Here is a 19265-nt window from a genome sequence, read left to right on the forward strand (position 1 = left end):
GACTGTGAAATTAGTGTCTTAATCACAAATCGAAATAAAAACATAAAAAAAAACTGTATTGCCTCACCCTGTTTTTACGCATTTTTTACATTAAAGTAGACACAGCATCCACGTAAAAAAATTTTGAGGTCAATATCATGAAAAGTTTGCAACAGCAGATCAATAAATCCAAAACTATTCAATTTTTCTCAAGTACTTTTCTCAAGTACTTTAACAGTTACAAAGGGGTGAAACTAGGCTTAAGCTATGTTACAAAAAATGGCAATATACATTTTATTATTTTTTAATAATAAACATACTAAAAATAAAACAATTATATTAAGATTTATTTCCGACAAGTTCTTTCACACTCTTCCAAAGTTTCAAAACGATTTGCATTTCCACCACATCCACCATAAATAAATTTCTCACACTCATTGGTTTCGGAATTATAGGACCAGGATGGGAAATAAGCAAGACAAGCTAAGCCATCATAACCATCTACGAAAGGTTCCAATTTGCAAACATCTGTGAAGAAATATGAAAATAGACTTAGGTATATCATTTCTCTAATTATGAACATAAGGACCTTACCAACATTAGCAGCCAACGAGGTATAAATCAGGCCAAACATTGTCAAAAATAAAATGGCTGGGATCTTCATTTTTTCAAAGTTTTTTTGTAGATGTTATTCTTCAAATACTTTCTTTAAGTGATTGGTTGTTCGATGAACACTGAGACTTTTTATACAAAATTTACTTGGGTAGGCCGACATTTCACAGAATTACAATAAAAAAAAACGTAATTATATCTAAAACAAATTATTTTTACCATATATTTTTTAAAATCATTTTTAAATAATCATAAATGGTTTATATGAGAGGCTTTCAGATTTCGTTGCGATTTCTTATCTGTCACTGAATTCATTTTGTTGGGGTTCTGATATCATAGAAGTATAAGCTATCACAGATTTTTATCTCAAACGATTTTTATGATTACGATCTTTAAAGAAATATGTTATTTACCTCTAAGAAGGAAAATATTAGTCATAAATAGGGAATCCCTGGGAAAATGTGCTCTGGGGACCAAAACTGTTGATATAATGAATATATCCTCTTCAGAAATTATTCCATAATTACAGTTTTGAGCGATGTAACTTACAGAGAATTATAAATAAGCAGTAAATACTACTTAGGAAATTGATATTCAGGGTCAAAATTATTCGACATAAAACACCACATCTTCCTCAGAAATAATTCGATAATTATAAATTCGAAGTGTATTACTCAAGGAGATACGCCCAATAAATTCAAACATTTTCCTAATAAAGAAAATCTCTAAGATCGCTTCTCAAAACATTAACATAAAAACGGTAGACATTCAACATAAATTTAAAACCAAAGCCTATTTTTCTATTTTTATTTTCTCATTTTTTTAAATGACTTTTATTATTTTCCATTATACACCAATAAAAGCAGAGCAAATAATTTCATTTCTAGTGTGTTGCGTTCTGAGAGAACTAAATATCAACTGAAACTTTATTAACACAAATTTTGCATTTTCTATTTAAAATCTAACAAAATATCAAATAAAAAACCAGTTTTATTTTCATCAAAAATACGTGATCAAAAATCCCATTAAAACATCAATATTTAATAAAATTAAAAAAAATGGCCAATCACATACATTTAAAATCTTATTTGTATTTATATTGTTTAAGATCCGCAAAGCGATAGCAATACTGAATTAGCACATCTGGCCCATTCTGTCAGCGGTGATGCACTCATTTGTACTTTGTAAAGATAAGGTATCGAATATTCGAATGCATGCATATGCGGGAAAAAATTACTTTTTTTGAAATATTGGGAAATACGTATTGCTATTTCTTGTTGGGTACATTGTTAAATATTCGTTCGGAATGTAGGAACGTTTTAATTTTGAAACTTTTATTGTTAATCTTCACAATGTTGTTAAATTGTTGGCGAATTTAAAATTTGATTCAAATGAATTGAGACGCAGTGATTTGAGGCTTATCGGAAAATATTATTTTATTTTTGGGGAAAATTTTTTACTACACAAAAAATACAATCAAATAGTATTTACTATTAAAACAACGATCCACCACAGGGAGCGCATTCAGAATACCTAAAATTGTCCTGGTATATTTAAGGTATTCGTATATAGAAGTCTTATATGGAAGCTATCTGAAAACATGGATCTACACTATAAATTGCCTACCCCTAGAATTTTATTAATATGGTTGGAAAATTCGGCTACTGGAATTTCGGCTTGCGGAGTTTATGAATAGGCTGTGTATAAATATGGAACATGTTCTGTAAAAAGGTTGGCAGGAGTGTGATGCTATTTCGAAACTGGACTGATATATTTGAAATTATCTGCAAAATGGTTTTCACTGTCCACAAACCTGGAATGCCAAATTATAGGCACATTGATTTGAAATGCAGCCCAATTCTTTAAAAGGCCGAAAATAGGAACCGAGGACCGATATATTATGTTAGGGAAAAAGAAATCCATTAGGCCGGTCGTCGAAAATGTCGATAAAATCGGAGAAATTATCGAAGCTGACCGGCATATTAGCAGTATTAACATCGCCCAGGAGCTAAAAATCGACCATAAAACTGTTTTAAACCATTTACACAAAGCTGGATTCAAAAAAGAAGCTCGATGTTTAGGTGCCACACCAATTAACAGAAAAAAATAGGATGGATCGAATTTCCATCTATGAAGCCTTGGCCAAACGGAATGAGATAGACCCATTTCTTAAACGAATGGCGACTAGAGATGAGAAATGGATCACATACGATAACCATTTGCGAAAACGATCGTGGTTCCCAATCTGACTTTTTGACTCGGAATCATAATTTCTTCGGTATGTGGTATGATTACAGCAGAACAGACGGATATGCCTAAATCGTATAAATCATACTTTGATATAAACTGACTATTTCGATCTATTTTTTTAGCTATCGGTGTTAGTCCCTCGTAGTATGGCGAAGTAAGGTCCCATATAACTCATTTCAATATAAACAGTGATTATATTTGGGCTTAACCAAAAAGTTGGCTATTATTAATATTTTTACCGAATGGGAATCCAAAATATCAAATTACGGCCACTGTTATATGGGGGGGCTACCAAAAAAAGTGGTTCTTAATAACACCAAACTACCAAATTTTAATTAATTCATTTGAAAAACGTGCTCAAAATTCCTAAAAATACCGAAAATTCGCATGTACCGTTAGGTGGAGGCTATACCTATATGTGAACCGTGATATTGATAACTTGTTATCTTCTCCATTCCCTTACACATTTTGCCATTATTAAGAATATCGAAGGGTCTATACTTTTCTGTTGTTAGTTCTTACTCCTACATGTCACAAGATTGAAAGTTAATTTTGTGAAATAATAACTTCAGAAAAAATTCAAGCAGTTATCGGCTAATTATAGTGCAATATTTTATTTTGATCTCTAATATAACCAATCATTTTTCCACCAAAATATATAAAAAAAAACTTATATTTTATTCCTTACATTTCCTTTCACAATCGGCCAAGGACTCAAAACGATTGTCATTGCCAAAACAGCCGCCATAAACGAATTTGACACATTCATTGGAATCCTTCACATACGACCATGCGCGGAAGGAACCCCTGCAAGTTCTGAAGCCATCAGTGTTTTTGAAAGGTTCCTGGTCACACAATTCTGGAAATGAGAACTAATCTATATAAATATATAATTTTTAATGGGAGCTTTGTCCTTCGAACTCACCATTTTTAAGGGCCGATGTTGTAGCAATGCAGGCAACAATGGCCAGTAACAAAACAGCAAAATATTTCATTTTTTGTTCTTAGAGGTGGTGAATTTTAAGAATACAATAGCAAAGTTGTATAGTTAAAATGTATTTATACTCTGTAGCCATTTATAATTGTTACAATGTTTTTTATTAACAAATTGGAAGTTCATGCCCCAACGCTTCGTGCACTCAAACATGTCGTGACTTTTCAATTTAAAATTGAATTGTCAAAATATAATTGAAAATGGTAACCACATTTTAAATTGTTTTTTTAATAATAAATAATATTAACAAAATTTATTTTAAAAAAAATGGTCTACGTACCACGAAAATTTGACTCAAACCATAAAAGCCAACTATTTCAAAGTAATCGATTTATCACAAGAGATATGTTTAGGATGCTTAGACGAACATTGAACTACATTTGCAATTATTTTAATTACAAATATAATAATTCGATTTTCCAATGAAATAGTTTGAATTTAAAACGAATGGTAGAAAATGAAATAAACATTTTAAATTACAAATGAAATTCACGAGTTCCAACAGAAAGATTTTGAAATAAAAACTCGGTCGAACCGAAACATAACATATAAGTAACATATTATAGCCAATACAATTGAAAAACGGGGTTTACACCAAAATGTGGACCCACATATCGCTTTTTCAATACCACACCACCTAAGACACCAAAACACACCAAAATGTGGACCCACATATCCCTTTTTCAATACCACACCACCTAAGAGTCGTAACAATGCATGTTCTGCTTTAGTTATTGCGAGCATAGAATTACACTCTTTCCAAGAATATATATATATATATTTGATTGCAGGTCTTCAGGTTTACCCAAATGTTAATTTTACCAAATTTAGTAACAATTAGTAAACATTAATATAAATCCAATAGAAATCGTATTTTCCAATTTCAGACTTCCAATCAATCCTTTCACACAATTATAATTGTACTACCATTTAGAACATATCAGTATATACCACAAACCTACAACATTGATTCTAACTCTAATTTGAGGATCCCAGCTCTATCGCTTAACCCAAAATTCAAATTGTACAAAATTTAGTACCATTTAGTACCCATAAGAATGAATTTTCAAAACTACATCCATACCCTAATCCAACACTCCAACAGTAACATTAAATCCCAGATTCAGTGTTCGCCCATATCCGTTCGCCCATATCCACATTTGGTACCATTTAGTACAAATTTTCAAAACTTCCTGCATAGTTCTATTCTCCACTCAACAATGATTCTAACTTAGGATGTCAGCACTATCGGTTAATCCAAAATCCAAATTGTACCAAATTTAGTACCATTTAGTACCCATAACAATTAATTATCAAAACTACATCCATAACTCAATCCTATACTCCAACACAGTAACCATATTTCCAAATGTCAGTGTTCAAGCTCTATCGGTTCGCCCAAATACGCATATGGTACCATTTAGTACGCATTAGTACGAATTTCCAAATCTTCCTACATAGCTCAATTATACACCCCATTTGGTACCATTTAGTACACATTGGTACGAGTTTCCAAAACTTCCTACCCCAACAGTGATGCTAACTCCAAAGTTCGTACACATAAGTAAAAAATTTCCAAAAATACGTACGTTTGCAATACTGCACTCCGACGTTAATGTTAACTTAAAACTGTACAAATAAATTGTATTACATTAGTACTTAACGTTTACTACTTAACCTTGATTCAAACTCCAAATTTCATGTTTTTGGGCCTATCCGTTCACATGTTACGAAATTGTACAAAATTTAGTACTTTTCGTATACTTAAAATTCAAGACCACCATCAGTGTCCCTCATTCAAGTTCCAGAGTTCTAGCTCTACCGGTTCGCCAAATACAAATGGTTCAACATTTGTACTATTTAGAATAATGATGAGGCGACAATTGGGGATCTAATTAGCGAAATGAAATAGAATTATTGCAACATGCAAATCAAGCAAAGATAGCCTCGACATTCTGGAATCCTACATTATAGTCGAACACCACGAATTTTGATATATATTATCTACATATCTGATTTTATGATTAATCAGTATTAAATAATTTAAATTGACCAAATTAAAGCCATTGACCTAAAAGCCTATTTACAATTTTTAGGTAAATTTAATATTTTTATCGGAAGTAGTTAGCATTTTTTTATTACAAAACTCCACTATATATTTATATTTTTTTATTCTTTACATTGACTTTCACACTCCTCCAAAGAGTGGAAACGATTGGCATTACCAAAGCAACCACCATAGACAAATTGGAAGCATTTGTTCACCTCCCTGACATATGACCACGAGGGGATATAAGCTAAGCAGGAGACAAAGCCATCGGATTTTTTGAAAGGCTCCAGACCACAGACATCAGCTGGAAACAATCATTGATGTATATAATTGTTTATTATAGAAACAATATTTTCCGTTCCCCACCAACTCACCATTTTTAAGAGCCGATGTCGAGGAAATATAGGCAACTATGGCCAAGAACAAGGCAATACAATACTTCATTTTTCTGGTGCAGTTTTTCCTGCGTACAATATATATTTGAAAGTGAGAGCATTTGGTATATTTATACTCTATAAAAAAAAATAACCAAAATGTAAACACCAGCAATTCGTGTTTTAAAAAAATAACGTGACTTTTAAAATTAAATTTAAAAGATAAGCCTCAATGTGAAAATGTTGCTGACTTATTTTTTGTAATATTTCACGATTATTTTGAGTTCGTCATTTCATTTGCAACACCTTTATATATTGGTCCAAAAACTTCGTAAGAAATATACAGCCGTGTACATATATAGTCAACCACCGATATAGTGAACAGGCCAATATACACGCACTACTCTAAAAAGTGAAAACTGCGAGTTCCCGCATTTTTTTAATAAATTTAACAAAAAATGAAAAGGCTTTCCAAAACTATTTCACTACAACCTGATGTGATATCTTTGTGTCCGCCTGTTGGATAGCTTCCCCATAAGAGTATATCTCGATTTTGAGATTTCCATGACAACGAGAATATATTGCAATTTTTCGAAATTAATGATCTAATAATTTTCGAAATATATCTATGTTTGGGCATATCCTAGTACATATAATAGCCATTTCGATATTTTAAAATTCTCAATAGCTTTGTAATGTTTTATAGTTCTAATACAGTTTATTTCCCGAATTCTAAAACTATGGTTAATTCTGAAATTATAAGGGCTTTGTTCGTGGTAGCACTTTTCAAAAAGCCGACCCGTTCAAACTTAGTGTTGATTTATATCAATTTTCTCCCCATTTATATATTAATAATTTTTTCAATTTCATCTTTTTTTGTTTTATTGCACTTTATTCATATTTATTTTTAAAAAATCTTCATTCTTTACACTTTTGTTCACATTCCTCTAGGCTATCGAAACGATTTTCATTTCCACCACAACCACCATAAACAAAATTGCGGCATTCATTGGCTTCGGCTACATACGACCACGATGGGAAATAGGCATTACAGCTCACCACACCATCACCATTTTTGGAATGTTCCAAAGCACAAATATCTACAAGAAAATTGTTTCCAATATTATTCCAATGTTATATCCAATTTGTCGACACAATTCCGAACATACCATCCTTTAGGGCAAACGATGAGGAAATAAAGGCAACAATGGCCAACAATAGCACAACCGCGAATTTCATTTTGAAATATTTTTTTCTATTTCCGTACAAATCTGAATTTGGACTGATTTGAAATTGAGTTATTTTTCTAACATTTATACTACATGAAAGTGCTTGAAAATTCCCAGACAATACTTCAATATTGCATGTTAAGATGCCCTCTCCCAGTTTGGCAGATAAGGCTTCACTCAAAATGCCATTCCATTCAATTTTGTTTGTTACCGGGTAAAGTGATTCATATTGTTTTTGTTTTGTTTCGTACACATGTTACAAATAATTCGAAAATTTTCAAGTGACAATTAGAAAAAAATTGTAGACTGCCTGGATAACAAAGGAACATACATTGTCGTCAATTTCTTCAAATCGAAGAGTTAAACTGTGAATATTACTTCCATGGCGGTGTGATAAGAGATATTGCGGAAAAAAATTATATTGTAAAGGTTCACAGAAGATAATATAGAAATCGATATACATATATTATCCGGGACATAGAAAAAACCCTATGCACCTGCAAGGTCTTTAATTTAAAAATATTCTGTATTCTTGAAAATAACTTTATTATTCAAATAAATTACGTTTACTACATTTATTGCTTTTTATAGAGGTATATGACGTTTTCGACGTTTAAAAAGTTCCAATATAAACATCCTGCCTAAATTCGATATATTCAAGTTTATAGCCGCACTTTCCAAAAAGGACTATGAATGAGTATTTTGGCCACAGGCCCTTTTTTTATTTAACCATTGCATGGTCCCACCCTAACCGAATTTTCAAACTCATGTATCTGTAATTTTATACTTCATTTTCTCAAAGAATAAAGTCATCTGCTATAAAATTTACAAAGTTTTAGAATTCATAAAAAAACGGACAAAAAAATGAATTAAAAAATGAGTGAATTTTGAAATACAATATTTCTTTTTTAAATTCTTTCAATAAAAAATCTCTTTTTGACTTCTAAAAAAAATATTTAAAGTCTTTTATTTTTTGGTACATTTAAATTTAAATGTACATTTATTAAACTTCCCAACACCAATGGCTCAGCCACATATTCCATTTATTCTTTGCATTTCTTTTCGCAAAGTTCTTTGGTTTCGAAACGATTGTCATTGCCCATGCAGCCGCCATAAACAAATTCCACGCATTCATTTGTTTCCACATTGTAGGACCAGGATTTGATGAGACCCAAACAGGCGACGACACCGTCACCATTTTTAGCCAGCGATTGACTGCAAGATGCTATCAAACGATGAACAGGAAATGAAATTAAAAAGAAGTATATTAAATATATCGAATTATTTTCTTACCATCCTTCAAAGCAATGCTGTTCGAGATGAGGGCCACAAAAATTGCCAAAACTACAGCGAAGAATTTCATTTTCAAAATTTTGATTTTTTTGTGAAACTATTTGTTGGAAATACAAATTGGAACTAATTTGAAAATTTGTTTATCCAGTGAATATATATAAAAGTTAAGCATCTTCAGGTCGTAATCATACATAATTTCGTTTTGTGAGATTTACCAAGGTGGCTTTGCTTAGCATGCGTAGCTTTTTTGAATGAATTACACGCTTTAGAGATGATGGGGGGTTCAACTTTGTTTTGAAATATTCAAATTTATTTGACAAAACATATCGTAGTGCAAAACTTGCAAAGTCATGCTTTGGGATATTAGAAATAAATAATACGTCACAATCTGTGTTGGGCAGTTCTTGTGTGAGAAACAAATTATTTATGGAAAATTCCATTTTATTATTGAAAAAATCGTTTCCGGTAAAATTATGTTTAACATAGTAAAGAAAGGATTTTTATGATAAATCATCACAGCTCACCCAATTTGAAAGACCATGTTTCCAGATGTTGTATTCCACATGATCTTTCCATCGAATTCGTGTTTATTTGCCGTTTGAGCGGCGCATCCTCACAACATGACCTAACGCACCATAGTCAGCTCGATAAGTCTATGTGGATGTCCGAGAATAGATGGCCCATAGATCTTCCGGAAAATTGTTATCTCAAACACTCCAAGAGCTGCCTCATCTGATTGCGCAAATACCCATGCTGCAGATCCATACATCAGCGCAGGTAGTATGAGTGTCTTGTAGAGGGTTGAGTTTGATCTGGCGAGAGGTGACCTTGTTTTTGAATTGCTTACCCACACCATAGTAGCATCCGGGACCAACACTATTCTTCTCCAGATAACAAAGATGAAGTTATTAGGTTTGTTTATGGCGGTACCGAGGTATATAAAATCACTCACTACCTCGAAGATAATTCCACAGTTCAAATTCCACAGTTGGTCCGAGTCTACTGGACATCTTGGACGTTGATACCATCAGCTTGGTCTTCTCACCATTACTGCCAGTCCTACTTGGGCAGAATCGGATTCGCAATATGCTTTATAGGAGGTTTCGACGTTTTAAAATTTCTTACCGGGGAAACTGATCACTATTTTGTTGCGTAATCCCTTCGTTTGATTTGAGATTAACATGTTTTCAAATTGTTGACCCTCTGTAAGATCTATTTTCGGACATGATAAAACTCGGTTTATATACATACAAGTCGTTTATAACACCGTCTTAACAACATATTGATTATTGTGACTGTATCTAAAAGTCGCGAAAATTGTCTTCGCTTTATTCGATGTCTTATAACGACCAGTTTCATTCCTCCCTTTTGCCGCCGTTAGCATCCGATACGATTTTCTTCAATAATAAGAAAAGCAATTGACCATTTAATGGATGGAGCTGTACCAGAAAAAGTGGTCCAATATTCTTCACCTTCGATTTTCTTCAATTTTGGAAACAACATTTTTTCCACACTTTAAATATTCAACTTCAATTCAATTACTTTCGATTCCCACAATAAAAAAATAATTCACATTTGTTTTTCAAATCACTAACATTAACCTTTATTTAACTACACATTAGTATCACATATTGCATTTATTCTTTGCATTTCTTTTCGCAAAGTTCCTTGGTATCGAAACGATTGTCATTGCCCATGCAGCCGCCATAGATGAATTCAACGCATTCATTGGTTTCAACGTTGTAGGACCAGGATGGCATGTAGCCCAGGCAGGCCATAACACCATTGCCGTTCTTGGAGTGGGGTTGGGCGCAGATAGCTGTGCACAAAATAAAACACATCATTAGCAAAACACTTCTTCTTCCAGGATAACAATAAAACAAGTCACACTATAACTTACCATCCTTCAAAGCAAAACTGCTGGAGATGAGGGCGAAAATAGCCAAAAATACAGCGAAGAATTTCATGATTTTTTATTTTTTTGGTGAAACTATTTGTTTGAAATACAAATTGAAACTAATTTGGAAATATTCATGTACGCTCTAAATATATTTGAAATTAGAGCTTGGTTTTGGCGGAAACCTAGAATTTAATTTTATGTTCTTGAATTGAGATTAAAATTATACGTATGACTATGCAATAACCTTGATTGACATACATAGATTACAGTATGTTTTTTAGAGTTTCTTTATCAAATTTATTTAGAAACAAATTTGAAATTACGTTTCAATGTCTGTGCGAAGTGTGTTTTAAATATTAATATGGCCGCGCTTATCAATTGGTTTTTCCCTTGATTATTTGAAAATTTTTGATTAAACAAAAAATAAAACGTCTACTATTTGGTCCAGCTGACCAGAAGTTTACCTGAATTCAATGGAATATTTAGTCGTAAAATGGAAAAAAATCACATGTAACTCCAAAAAAGTTATAATTGAAAAGATTGAATATGTATTATCATAAAATAAATTAAAAAAAAATCGACTTTGCATATGTGCATACATAAGTTAACAAATTAATATTGATAAAAATCGATACGATTTATCATAAATATGGACCATTGGACCTACATTCCCATTATTTAAAGATGTTGAGTTAAACCCCAAATCCAAGATATATGTTATTTCTGTAGACTTCCATTCTTGAAAGTGGTTTAAGTCCATTTGTTACATAAAGATTTCCAGGCGCGTCGGCCTTGTGCGCAGCTCTTCCCATTTTAGAGACCATGTCCCGAAATTTTGTCTTCCAATTGATTTCTACATGGGATTCGTGGCGTTCTCCTTCTACATGAAAACATCAGTTGACTCGCTTTTATATGCCTTTTGTGCTGGGGCATCCTCATCCATTCGTACAACATGCCCTAACTAACTCGCTGCAGCTCGATACGTTTGACTATACCGATGTCCGAGAATATATTATGATTCCTTCCACGGTGATTTTCACCATCGACGCAGATCGGCTCATAGATCTTTCGGAGAATTTTTCTCTCAAACACTCCAAGATCTGCCTCATCTGCTTGCGTAAGTACCCTTGCTTCAGATCCATATAATAGTATCAGCATCTTGTAGAGTGTGAATTTGGTCTGGCGAGAGACGGCTTTGTTTTTGACATGCTTACTCAGACAATAGTAGCACCTGTTGACTTGAACTTCTCGCCACGTACTGTCAGTTCCACATTGGTGGACTCCTTCTCAATTCGTTCAAAAGTGGTTGTTACCGCTTGCAATGTTTGGGCGATTATGTCGATGTCGTCGGCATAAACGAGTAACATATGCATACATAATGTCATTTCAGTTCACATTTTCATCTCATATGACCTGTTAAACAGGTCACCTGTTAAACAGGACAAACTTTTACCTTGTCTGAATTCTCGTTCGGTATTGAAGGAGCCTTCTCTGCGTTTGCCACGCAAAAATGACTTTAAAACATGATGCTCAATTATTGGGCATGCATTCCTCTAGGTAAATTGTGCTAATCATTTGGTGCATGCTCCTGATCAGCATCTGACCACCAGTTTTTAGTTCGGCTGGTAAACCATCGGCACCTACTACTTTATTATTCTTCTGCCGTCTAATTGATATTCTGACCTCATCTATACGGTCATCTCTAATTGTATGGAAATTACATTTACTTTATTAAAAACCATATAAAATTCATAACTTTTCTGCTCCAAACTGTTGTCGGAACTATATTATTGTAAATGATGATTATAAACATGAGAAGCATATACATATAACATATTAATAATTTATTTTTGTTGTCCAGTGTATGTTATTGCTGCATAACACAATTAAAATGCAAAATGTTAAATTATTCAAATTATAGTATATTTTTAGGCGTCTCTATTAAATCAACACTTCTTAAAATCATAACACATGTAAACATTCTCCTCTACATATTAATGTAAACCTTCATTTTATATGTGGGAATAACAATAGTCGTACTTATCACATCAACAAACCTCCATTAATTTCAAAATTTATTTTTTATTTTATTTACGTACGTATTTATTGTAAACATGTTTTTTTTAATATTTCCACCCTTATTCTTTGCACTTTTCCTCGCACTGTTCTTTCGATGAGAAACGATTTTCGTTGCCCCCACAACCGCCATAAATAAAATCGATACATTCCTTGGCCTCAGCATTATAAGTAAATGAGGGGAATCTGCCACGACATTGAAGATCATTGTCACCGTCCTGGGAATGTGGTAAACCACAAATGGCTATAATTACAAATGAAATAACAACAACAACAATATTCCATCTCTCAGTATATCGGCAAATCGTGTGCGTCTCAACTATACTTACGATCTTTAAGAGCAAAGGTCGTTGCCGACATGACTAATATAGTCAAGAATAAAGCGAATATTTTTTGCATCGTTAACCGAATCAAACAAGTGACTTTGTCAGCATTTAAATTTCAACTGATGTTTTAAATACTCCTCAAATGGGTTGTGGGTAAAAATAATGAATAAAAAATGCAAAAAAAACAAATAACAAATGTAATTTCAAAAATACACGGAGAAAAAAAGATAGTTAATAACTCGGTTAGTATTAGCAAATAATATTGTTGATAGTTCCAAGGGAGTTGGAATCTTTAAGATATTTTACAGTACAATCCAAAATCTAATAAAAAAAATAAGTTTTATAAATTGTTTAAGTTTATATTTATCAATTGTTGTTTTTTTTTTCTCTGTATTGAGCTGTTAACATTATTCAGCAAGTAGCAGATAATTACTACTACGATGCAAACTATTTGCAATAATCAAACAAAATGTGAACCGCTGATAAGAATGTGTAACAAATTGTTGATCGCTACCTTGAAGAAAGGAAGCATAAACTGCAATTCGGAAAGAGTTGCATATGGATGTGTAAATATTAAGAAACTCTCATTGTGACACATAATCTCAAACACCAGTAGGAAATATCCCTGGAAGGGAATGCCATTTTTAAACCTTCTTCGTAATGCAATCCATTAAATCTTAAAGCATTTACATTTAATATAAAAAAGTACTTTTTTTGTTTAAATAAAATAAACAAATAAAAACAATTTTAGTAAATTGTTTTAACACCTTCACTCTTGATACTTTTTTTCTATGTGGTTGCTATATTTTACACGTTGGTGTTAAAATAAATAAATTACATGATGATATCAATTGAAATTTTATATTATTTAGGCACTTAGTGTACCTAAATAATATAAACATTTCTTCCGAAAAATCTGCATTGAAATAATTTCCAATGGTTTCCAAAATGCCCCCATAAAATTGATTCCATTCCAGATCGTGTACAGAAGACTCCCTTCAGTACGTCTACAAAGACTCTCTCCAGCTCATCAACAGAGACTCCTTTCACCTCATCTATAGATACTTCCTACAGCTCGTCTGTAGAAACTACCTAGGAAATTTCTTTTCAGATTCAAGACGTCAATGAAATCATACTCCTCAGCTTTTCTATGGACACAGTAGACTTCCATCAACTAGAAGACTGCTTTCACTTAGGCTCGTCTGAGGAGACTCCTCTCAACTCGTCTACAGAAACTTCTCTCAGCTCGTCTTCATAGACTCCCTTCAGTACGTTTGCACATACTCTCTTCAGTTCATCTACAGAGACTCCCTTTCACATCGTCTATAGGGGCTCGCTTCGTCTGCAGATGCTACCATCAGCTTGTTCTAGGAAATTTCTTTTCAGATTCAAGACGTCAAAGAAAGTATACTCTCAGCTCATCTGCGAACACAGGAGACTCCCATTAACTAGAAGACTGCTCTCACTACAGAGAACCTATTCAGCTCATCTACAAACTTCTTTCACCTTGTCTACAGAGGCTCCCTTCAGCTCATATGTATGAACTTCGTTCAGCTCATCTACAGATGCTACCATCAGCTTGTCTACAGAAGTCATATACCTTAGGCTACTCTATAGATGCTACCGTAAGCTCATAAATAAATGACCATTCAGACTATAGTAGAAGCTCGTCTATATGAGGCTACCTTCAGATCGTATAAAGAAGGCACGTTCAAATCTTCTGAAGACGTTTCTCAATTCGTCTACACAGTTTGTCTATAAAATATCTTCAGCACATCTATAAAATACTCCCTTCAGAACGTCTATGAATGACTCCCTTTGCCTCGTCTATAGAAGATTTACCGCAGCATGTGTATGAAAAAGTAAAAAAGTATCAGTCAATGTTGCCGACAGATATATTCTTCGGAATTACATAAATCTTTTGTTATTCGCTTTATATAAGGTACTAGCGAAGTGTCCACTACTTCGTATGCGGAAAGGGAATACAAATACAAGTATATATGGAAATCGGGAATACCGTATAATTTGTTGTATTATAACAATAATTCCGAATTTCATCACTATTCCTATATCTAATATCCAGTTCATTACCAATTAGTACTCTTCATACACATAAGCTCTAATTTCTCAAATCTCTTTCATATTTCCATTATACAAATACGAAAATTATCAAAATTCCAATTACATATTTTAGCAAATACCTACAGGTTCAACATTTAGATCCATTCAGAACATTTCTAAGACGTAAGTACACCTTTTCAAGACTACCTCCATATATCAATCGTACTTCTAATTTCACTAAATTTAGTACCAGTTAGTACTTTGCATACTCATAAGTAAGAATTTCCTTAACTACATCAAACATTCTAACAATAATGTTAATTTCACCAACATCCAAATTGTACCAAATTTACTACATTCGTACTCATAAGTAGCAATTTCCAAAACTTCCTCAATCCAGCTCTAAATGTGCACCAAAATCCAAATTATACCAGATTTGGTACCTTCTGTACTTTTCCAAAACTACCTCGATCCTACACTCCGACAGTAATTTTAGTTGCAACTTTCAGGATTACAGTTCGACCCGTTTACCAAAGTCCGATTTGTATCAAATTTTGTACTCTATCCTTTCACCAACATCCAAATTGTACCAATTTTATTACAATTTATTACTTTTCGTAGACGTAACTACGATTTTCCATAAGCAACTTTAATAATAAATGCCAGGGTCCGTATGCGTTCACATAGATCCAAATTGTAATATATATAGTACCATTTAGTTTTTAAAAGTTCGAATTTCCAGCACCACCTCAATTCTGTACTCTAACAGTAATATTAATTCCAAATATAAGTTTTCCATCTCTATACGTTCACTCAAATCTAAATTGTACCAAATTTAGTACCATTTGGTACATTTAATAGTTCATATAAAATTTCTAGATTCTAGCTATATATATATCCAATTCATATATATATATATATATATATCTTTCCATCAGTGGCCGATATTCCAAATTTCAGAATTCTAGTACTTCCCATTTGCCTAATACAAGGGGCACCATATTTAGAACATTTCGTACCCTTCTAGATCGGATTTCCAATAACCCAGCAATATTATCAAAATTTCAAGCTTCCAGCTTCTGCCGTTTCGTCTGGTCGACGATCTATCAGTCACTCACTCACATCGATTATTCGCTTCGAGAGTTATTTTGCACACCAGCCGGAAAAACAAACGGACATATGTAAATCGACTCCAAATTGTCTTAAACGGATTTGGTCCAAAGAAACATGGGGTCTGAAACCAATATTTCGACGAGACACATTTTTACAGTTTCAAAGTGTATATACCCTAATTAGCCATAAAGCTGAGGGTATAAAAACCTTAATGTGTTCGTCTTTAAACAAAAACTACTCTCAGAACGTCTATAGGAAGCCCTTCTGAGAATTCTATTCCACGAAAAATTAATTTCAGTTCCTCAGCTCAGCAGTCTAAAAAGGCAGCTCCTGGCCATCTATTATTACAGCTTTGGAATGATTTCTAGAGAACGTCATTTTAATAAAAACGTAGTGACTATTAAACTTAAAATTTTAGCTCTCAAATATGTTGTCCCAAAAATTAAATTCAATTTTTTGTAAATATTTCTATTTTTTTATTAAAAACTTAAAAAATAACAATTTAAATTCACTTAACAGGTAACAAAGACAAATTCATGTCCGATAGATGAGCTATATCAGCATGATCTATGAAAGCTAAGTACAACAATCTAATACTTTAAGTGGGTTCCAGTCCCACCCACAATCACTTTACGATGATTCTGTTGTAGCAATTTTTTCAGTGCTGTTGACATTCGAATCAGCTGTGGTAGGTTCTTCCTTAGCAACTTCGGGTAGAACATTTGTTACAGCATCAGTTTTCTCTTCAGCCTTCATTTCTTCTTTCACATCTACAGCTTTCTTCATGCATTTCTTTTCACAATCTTCTTTGGTTTCGAAATTATTGGAGTTACCGGCACAACCGCCATAAATGAATTCGACACATTCACGTTTCTCAACATCGAAGGCGAAACGATAGAACAGGGCAAAACAGCGGCCAGTTTCCTTGGGTTGGTGGCAATCTTCGTCGATCACCATATCCGCTTCGGGGGCTGGTGTAACAGCATCAGTTGGTTTCACATCGGTTTTCACTTCCTCGACCACGGGTTCCACGGCGGCAGCATAAATACCGGCCACCAAGCAGGAGCACAACAATACACAGACAAACGATTTCATTTTTATCCGATTGGTAAAAACAGAAAAAAAACTGGCGCTCTGGAGAAGTTTCTCTGAGGAATGCTGAAGACGAAATGTGATTAACGTTCGCAATCGAACCACATTAAATAGTCATTTACTTAACGCGTTTCGAAGCTCACTCAAATTGTTAATAACTAAAATCAACAATGAATGGATTGGTAGTTAGGCCCGTATGACGATGAAGATGATGAAGCTTTGCCAGCCTTAATTTTAGGTTTTGGGATTTTTCGACAATATTTTGGATTTTTTCTGTTTATTTACTTTTTAAGAGTACTCGTCGTATGTATCAAATTTGCATAATGTCAAGCAACGAAGAGAAAATCATAATTCCATTTAGCACGTCTCTCGGCTAACTATGTTTGATTAGCATTGTTGTTGTAGATGATGATGGGGGACGATAAGTGACTTTGTGGCGTCAGCGAACGAGAACGCATTCGGGAAGTAATCTGCCTAGAATATTAATCGGCTAAGCTAAATGGCTTAGAATATTTTTTTTTTTTGCTTTGGGTAAGTTTCTTGTTGCCAATCAGGTGTTCGATAATGGTCAGAGGCGTAGTTAACTTCCGGATTGGAAGGGGTATCCGCCTGAGGTTATTCTTATCTATGCTAATGAAAGACTAAAGTAACTGGCTTAACGATTCATCAACTCCCAGACGAAACGGCTTAAGCCAGAATCTTGAAATTTTGGGTGAGGACCACTCTTTGTCCAATGGTGACAGATAAGTCTGAGTATTTGGAAATTTGTACTAGAACGGTACGAAAAGTACTAAATGTGGTAGCATTTGTATTTGCAGAACCGGAAGAGCTAGAACTCTTAAATTTGAAATGCCAATCACTGATGGATTGTAGAATAGATGTAGAAAATGATTTTTTTGGAAATTCGAACTATAAGTATCCGAAAAGTACTAAATTTGGTACATTTCGTAGCATGTGAGTGCAAAGAGCTAAAAACTTCAAATTTTGAATGCGAATTAGGGTTGAGAAGTAGGGTCGATATCAGAGCTCCGAAATGCTCGCTCGAATTCGAATAAAGAGTGAAAATCGCTCGAATTCGAGCGGGAGTAGAAAAAGTAAATAGAGTTTACTCTATTTTTCTCTGCCACTCAAATAAGAGCGGAGGTGCTTCGCTCGTTTTCGAGTGGGAGTGAAATACGCTCGAAATCGAGCAGATTACACTCTTGCCGAGTACTCTTTTATTATTATTATTATTATTTTTTTTTTTTTTTTTGTGATACCGTTGCTTTACTTGATGTTGTTTGTGTGCATTGTTTGTTTGTTTTGTGATGTTTGGTTTGCAGTATTGCTGGGAAAGCATGCATCAACAAGCTCGTTTTCTGCGTTCTCTTTATGTAAGTCATTTCATTTTTGTAATGATCTATCTCCCCACAGCAAACAAAAGATCAAAATCAAAAAAAATAAATTGGTACTACACACACACAAATAACCAAACAACCAAATTTATTTGTCCACTCGATTTCACTCTTAGAGTGAACTCTTACTCAACGTTTTCTCTCACACTCTTTTTCTTCAACAAGGAGTACTCGCGAGCACTTCCAAACAAAATAAAAGAGTGGAGAGTATACTCCCTAAAAAACTCGTACTCTTTACTTACTCCCGCTCGGGAGTATTTTTCACTCGCGAGTAAAATCGAGCAAATCGGAGCTCTGGTCGATATAAGGAGATGGCTTTGAAAGCGTGTACTCATGTGTACGAAAAGTACTATATGGTACTATATTTGGTACACATTTAATTTGGAGGTACAAATGGAGCTGAAATACTGAAAATTGAAATTAAAATTACCGCCGGTGAGTAGGATTAGAATATGTAGGTAGTTTTGGAAATTTTGTTCTTATGTGTACGAAAAGTACAAAATCGTACTATAATTGGTAAAA

The 19265-nt window shown here is 33.6% G+C and overlaps 4 protein-coding genes across 4 annotated transcripts; all 4 read right to left on the reverse strand.

The window, feature by feature from the left end:
• Positions 1 to 7177: 7177 nt before the first annotated feature.
• On the reverse strand, positions 7178 to 7498 carry LOC133333897 (male accessory gland serine protease inhibitor-like). Its single transcript, XM_061542207.1, has 2 exons — positions 7429 to 7498; positions 7178 to 7359 (listed from the first exon to the last, which is right to left on the reverse strand). The coding sequence occupies exons 1-2, from the start codon at positions 7496 to 7498 to the stop codon at positions 7178 to 7180; spliced, it is 252 nt and encodes an 83-aa protein (XP_061398191.1).
• Positions 7499 to 10418: 2920 nt separating this feature from the next.
• Positions 10419 to 10784, reverse strand: LOC133333886 (male accessory gland serine protease inhibitor-like). The gene is made up of 2 exons (XM_061542196.1): positions 10682 to 10784; positions 10419 to 10600 (listed from the first exon to the last, which is right to left on the reverse strand). The coding sequence occupies exons 1-2, from the start codon at positions 10746 to 10748 to the stop codon at positions 10419 to 10421; spliced, it is 249 nt and encodes an 82-aa protein (XP_061398180.1). The 5' UTR covers positions 10749 to 10784.
• A 2035-nt stretch (positions 10785 to 12819) lies between these two features.
• On the reverse strand, positions 12820 to 13159 carry LOC133333885 (male accessory gland serine protease inhibitor-like). Its single transcript, XM_061542195.1, has 2 exons — positions 13087 to 13159; positions 12820 to 13001 (listed from the first exon to the last, which is right to left on the reverse strand). The coding sequence occupies exons 1-2, from the start codon at positions 13154 to 13156 to the stop codon at positions 12820 to 12822; spliced, it is 252 nt and encodes an 83-aa protein (XP_061398179.1). The 5' UTR covers positions 13157 to 13159.
• A 3728-nt stretch (positions 13160 to 16887) lies between these two features.
• LOC133333914 (tissue factor pathway inhibitor) lies at positions 16888 to 17388 on the reverse strand. The gene has a single exon (XM_061542228.1). It carries the CDS (start codon positions 17350 to 17352, stop codon positions 16888 to 16890), a length of 465 nt encoding a protein of 154 aa, XP_061398212.1. The 5' UTR covers positions 17353 to 17388.
• Between the last annotated feature and the right edge of the window lie 1877 nt (positions 17389 to 19265).

Source organism: Musca vetustissima, unplaced genomic scaffold (assembly GCF_032173495.1).
Source record: "Musca vetustissima isolate MV318-11 ecotype Yass unplaced genomic scaffold, APGP_CSIRO_Mvet_v1 utg1463, whole genome shotgun sequence".
Lineage (NCBI taxonomy): Eukaryota > Metazoa > Arthropoda > Insecta > Diptera > Muscidae > Musca > Musca vetustissima.

Excerpts from the sequence above, each read along its gene's own strand:
- LOC133333897 (XM_061542207.1), bottom strand. The coding sequence starts at position 7,498 with ATGAAATTCGCGGTTGTGCTATTGTTGGCCATTGTTGCCTTTATTTCC. Across the intron at positions 7,360-7,428 it reads ATCGTTTGCCCTAAAGGATG|ATATTTGTGCTTTGGAACAT; the intron begins GTATGTTCGGAA and ends ATTTTCTTGTAG.
- LOC133333886 (XM_061542196.1), bottom strand. The coding sequence starts at position 10,748 with ATGAAATTCTTCGCTGTATTTTTGGCTATTTTCGCCCTCATCTCCAGC. Across the intron at positions 10,601-10,681 it reads CAGTTTTGCTTTGAAGGATG|CTATCTGCGCCCAACCCCAC; the intron begins GTAAGTTATAGT and ends TTTTGTGCACAG.
- LOC133333885 (XM_061542195.1), bottom strand. The coding sequence starts at position 13,156 with ATGCAAAAAATATTCGCTTTATTCTTGACTATATTAGTCATGTCGGCA. Across the intron at positions 13,002-13,086 it reads GACCTTTGCTCTTAAAGATC|CCATTTGTGGTTTACCACAT; the intron begins GTAAGTATAGTT and ends TTGTAATTATAG.
- LOC133333914 (XM_061542228.1), bottom strand. The coding sequence starts at position 17,352 with ATGAAATCGTTTGTCTGTGTATTGTTGTGCTCCTGCTTGGTGGCCGGT.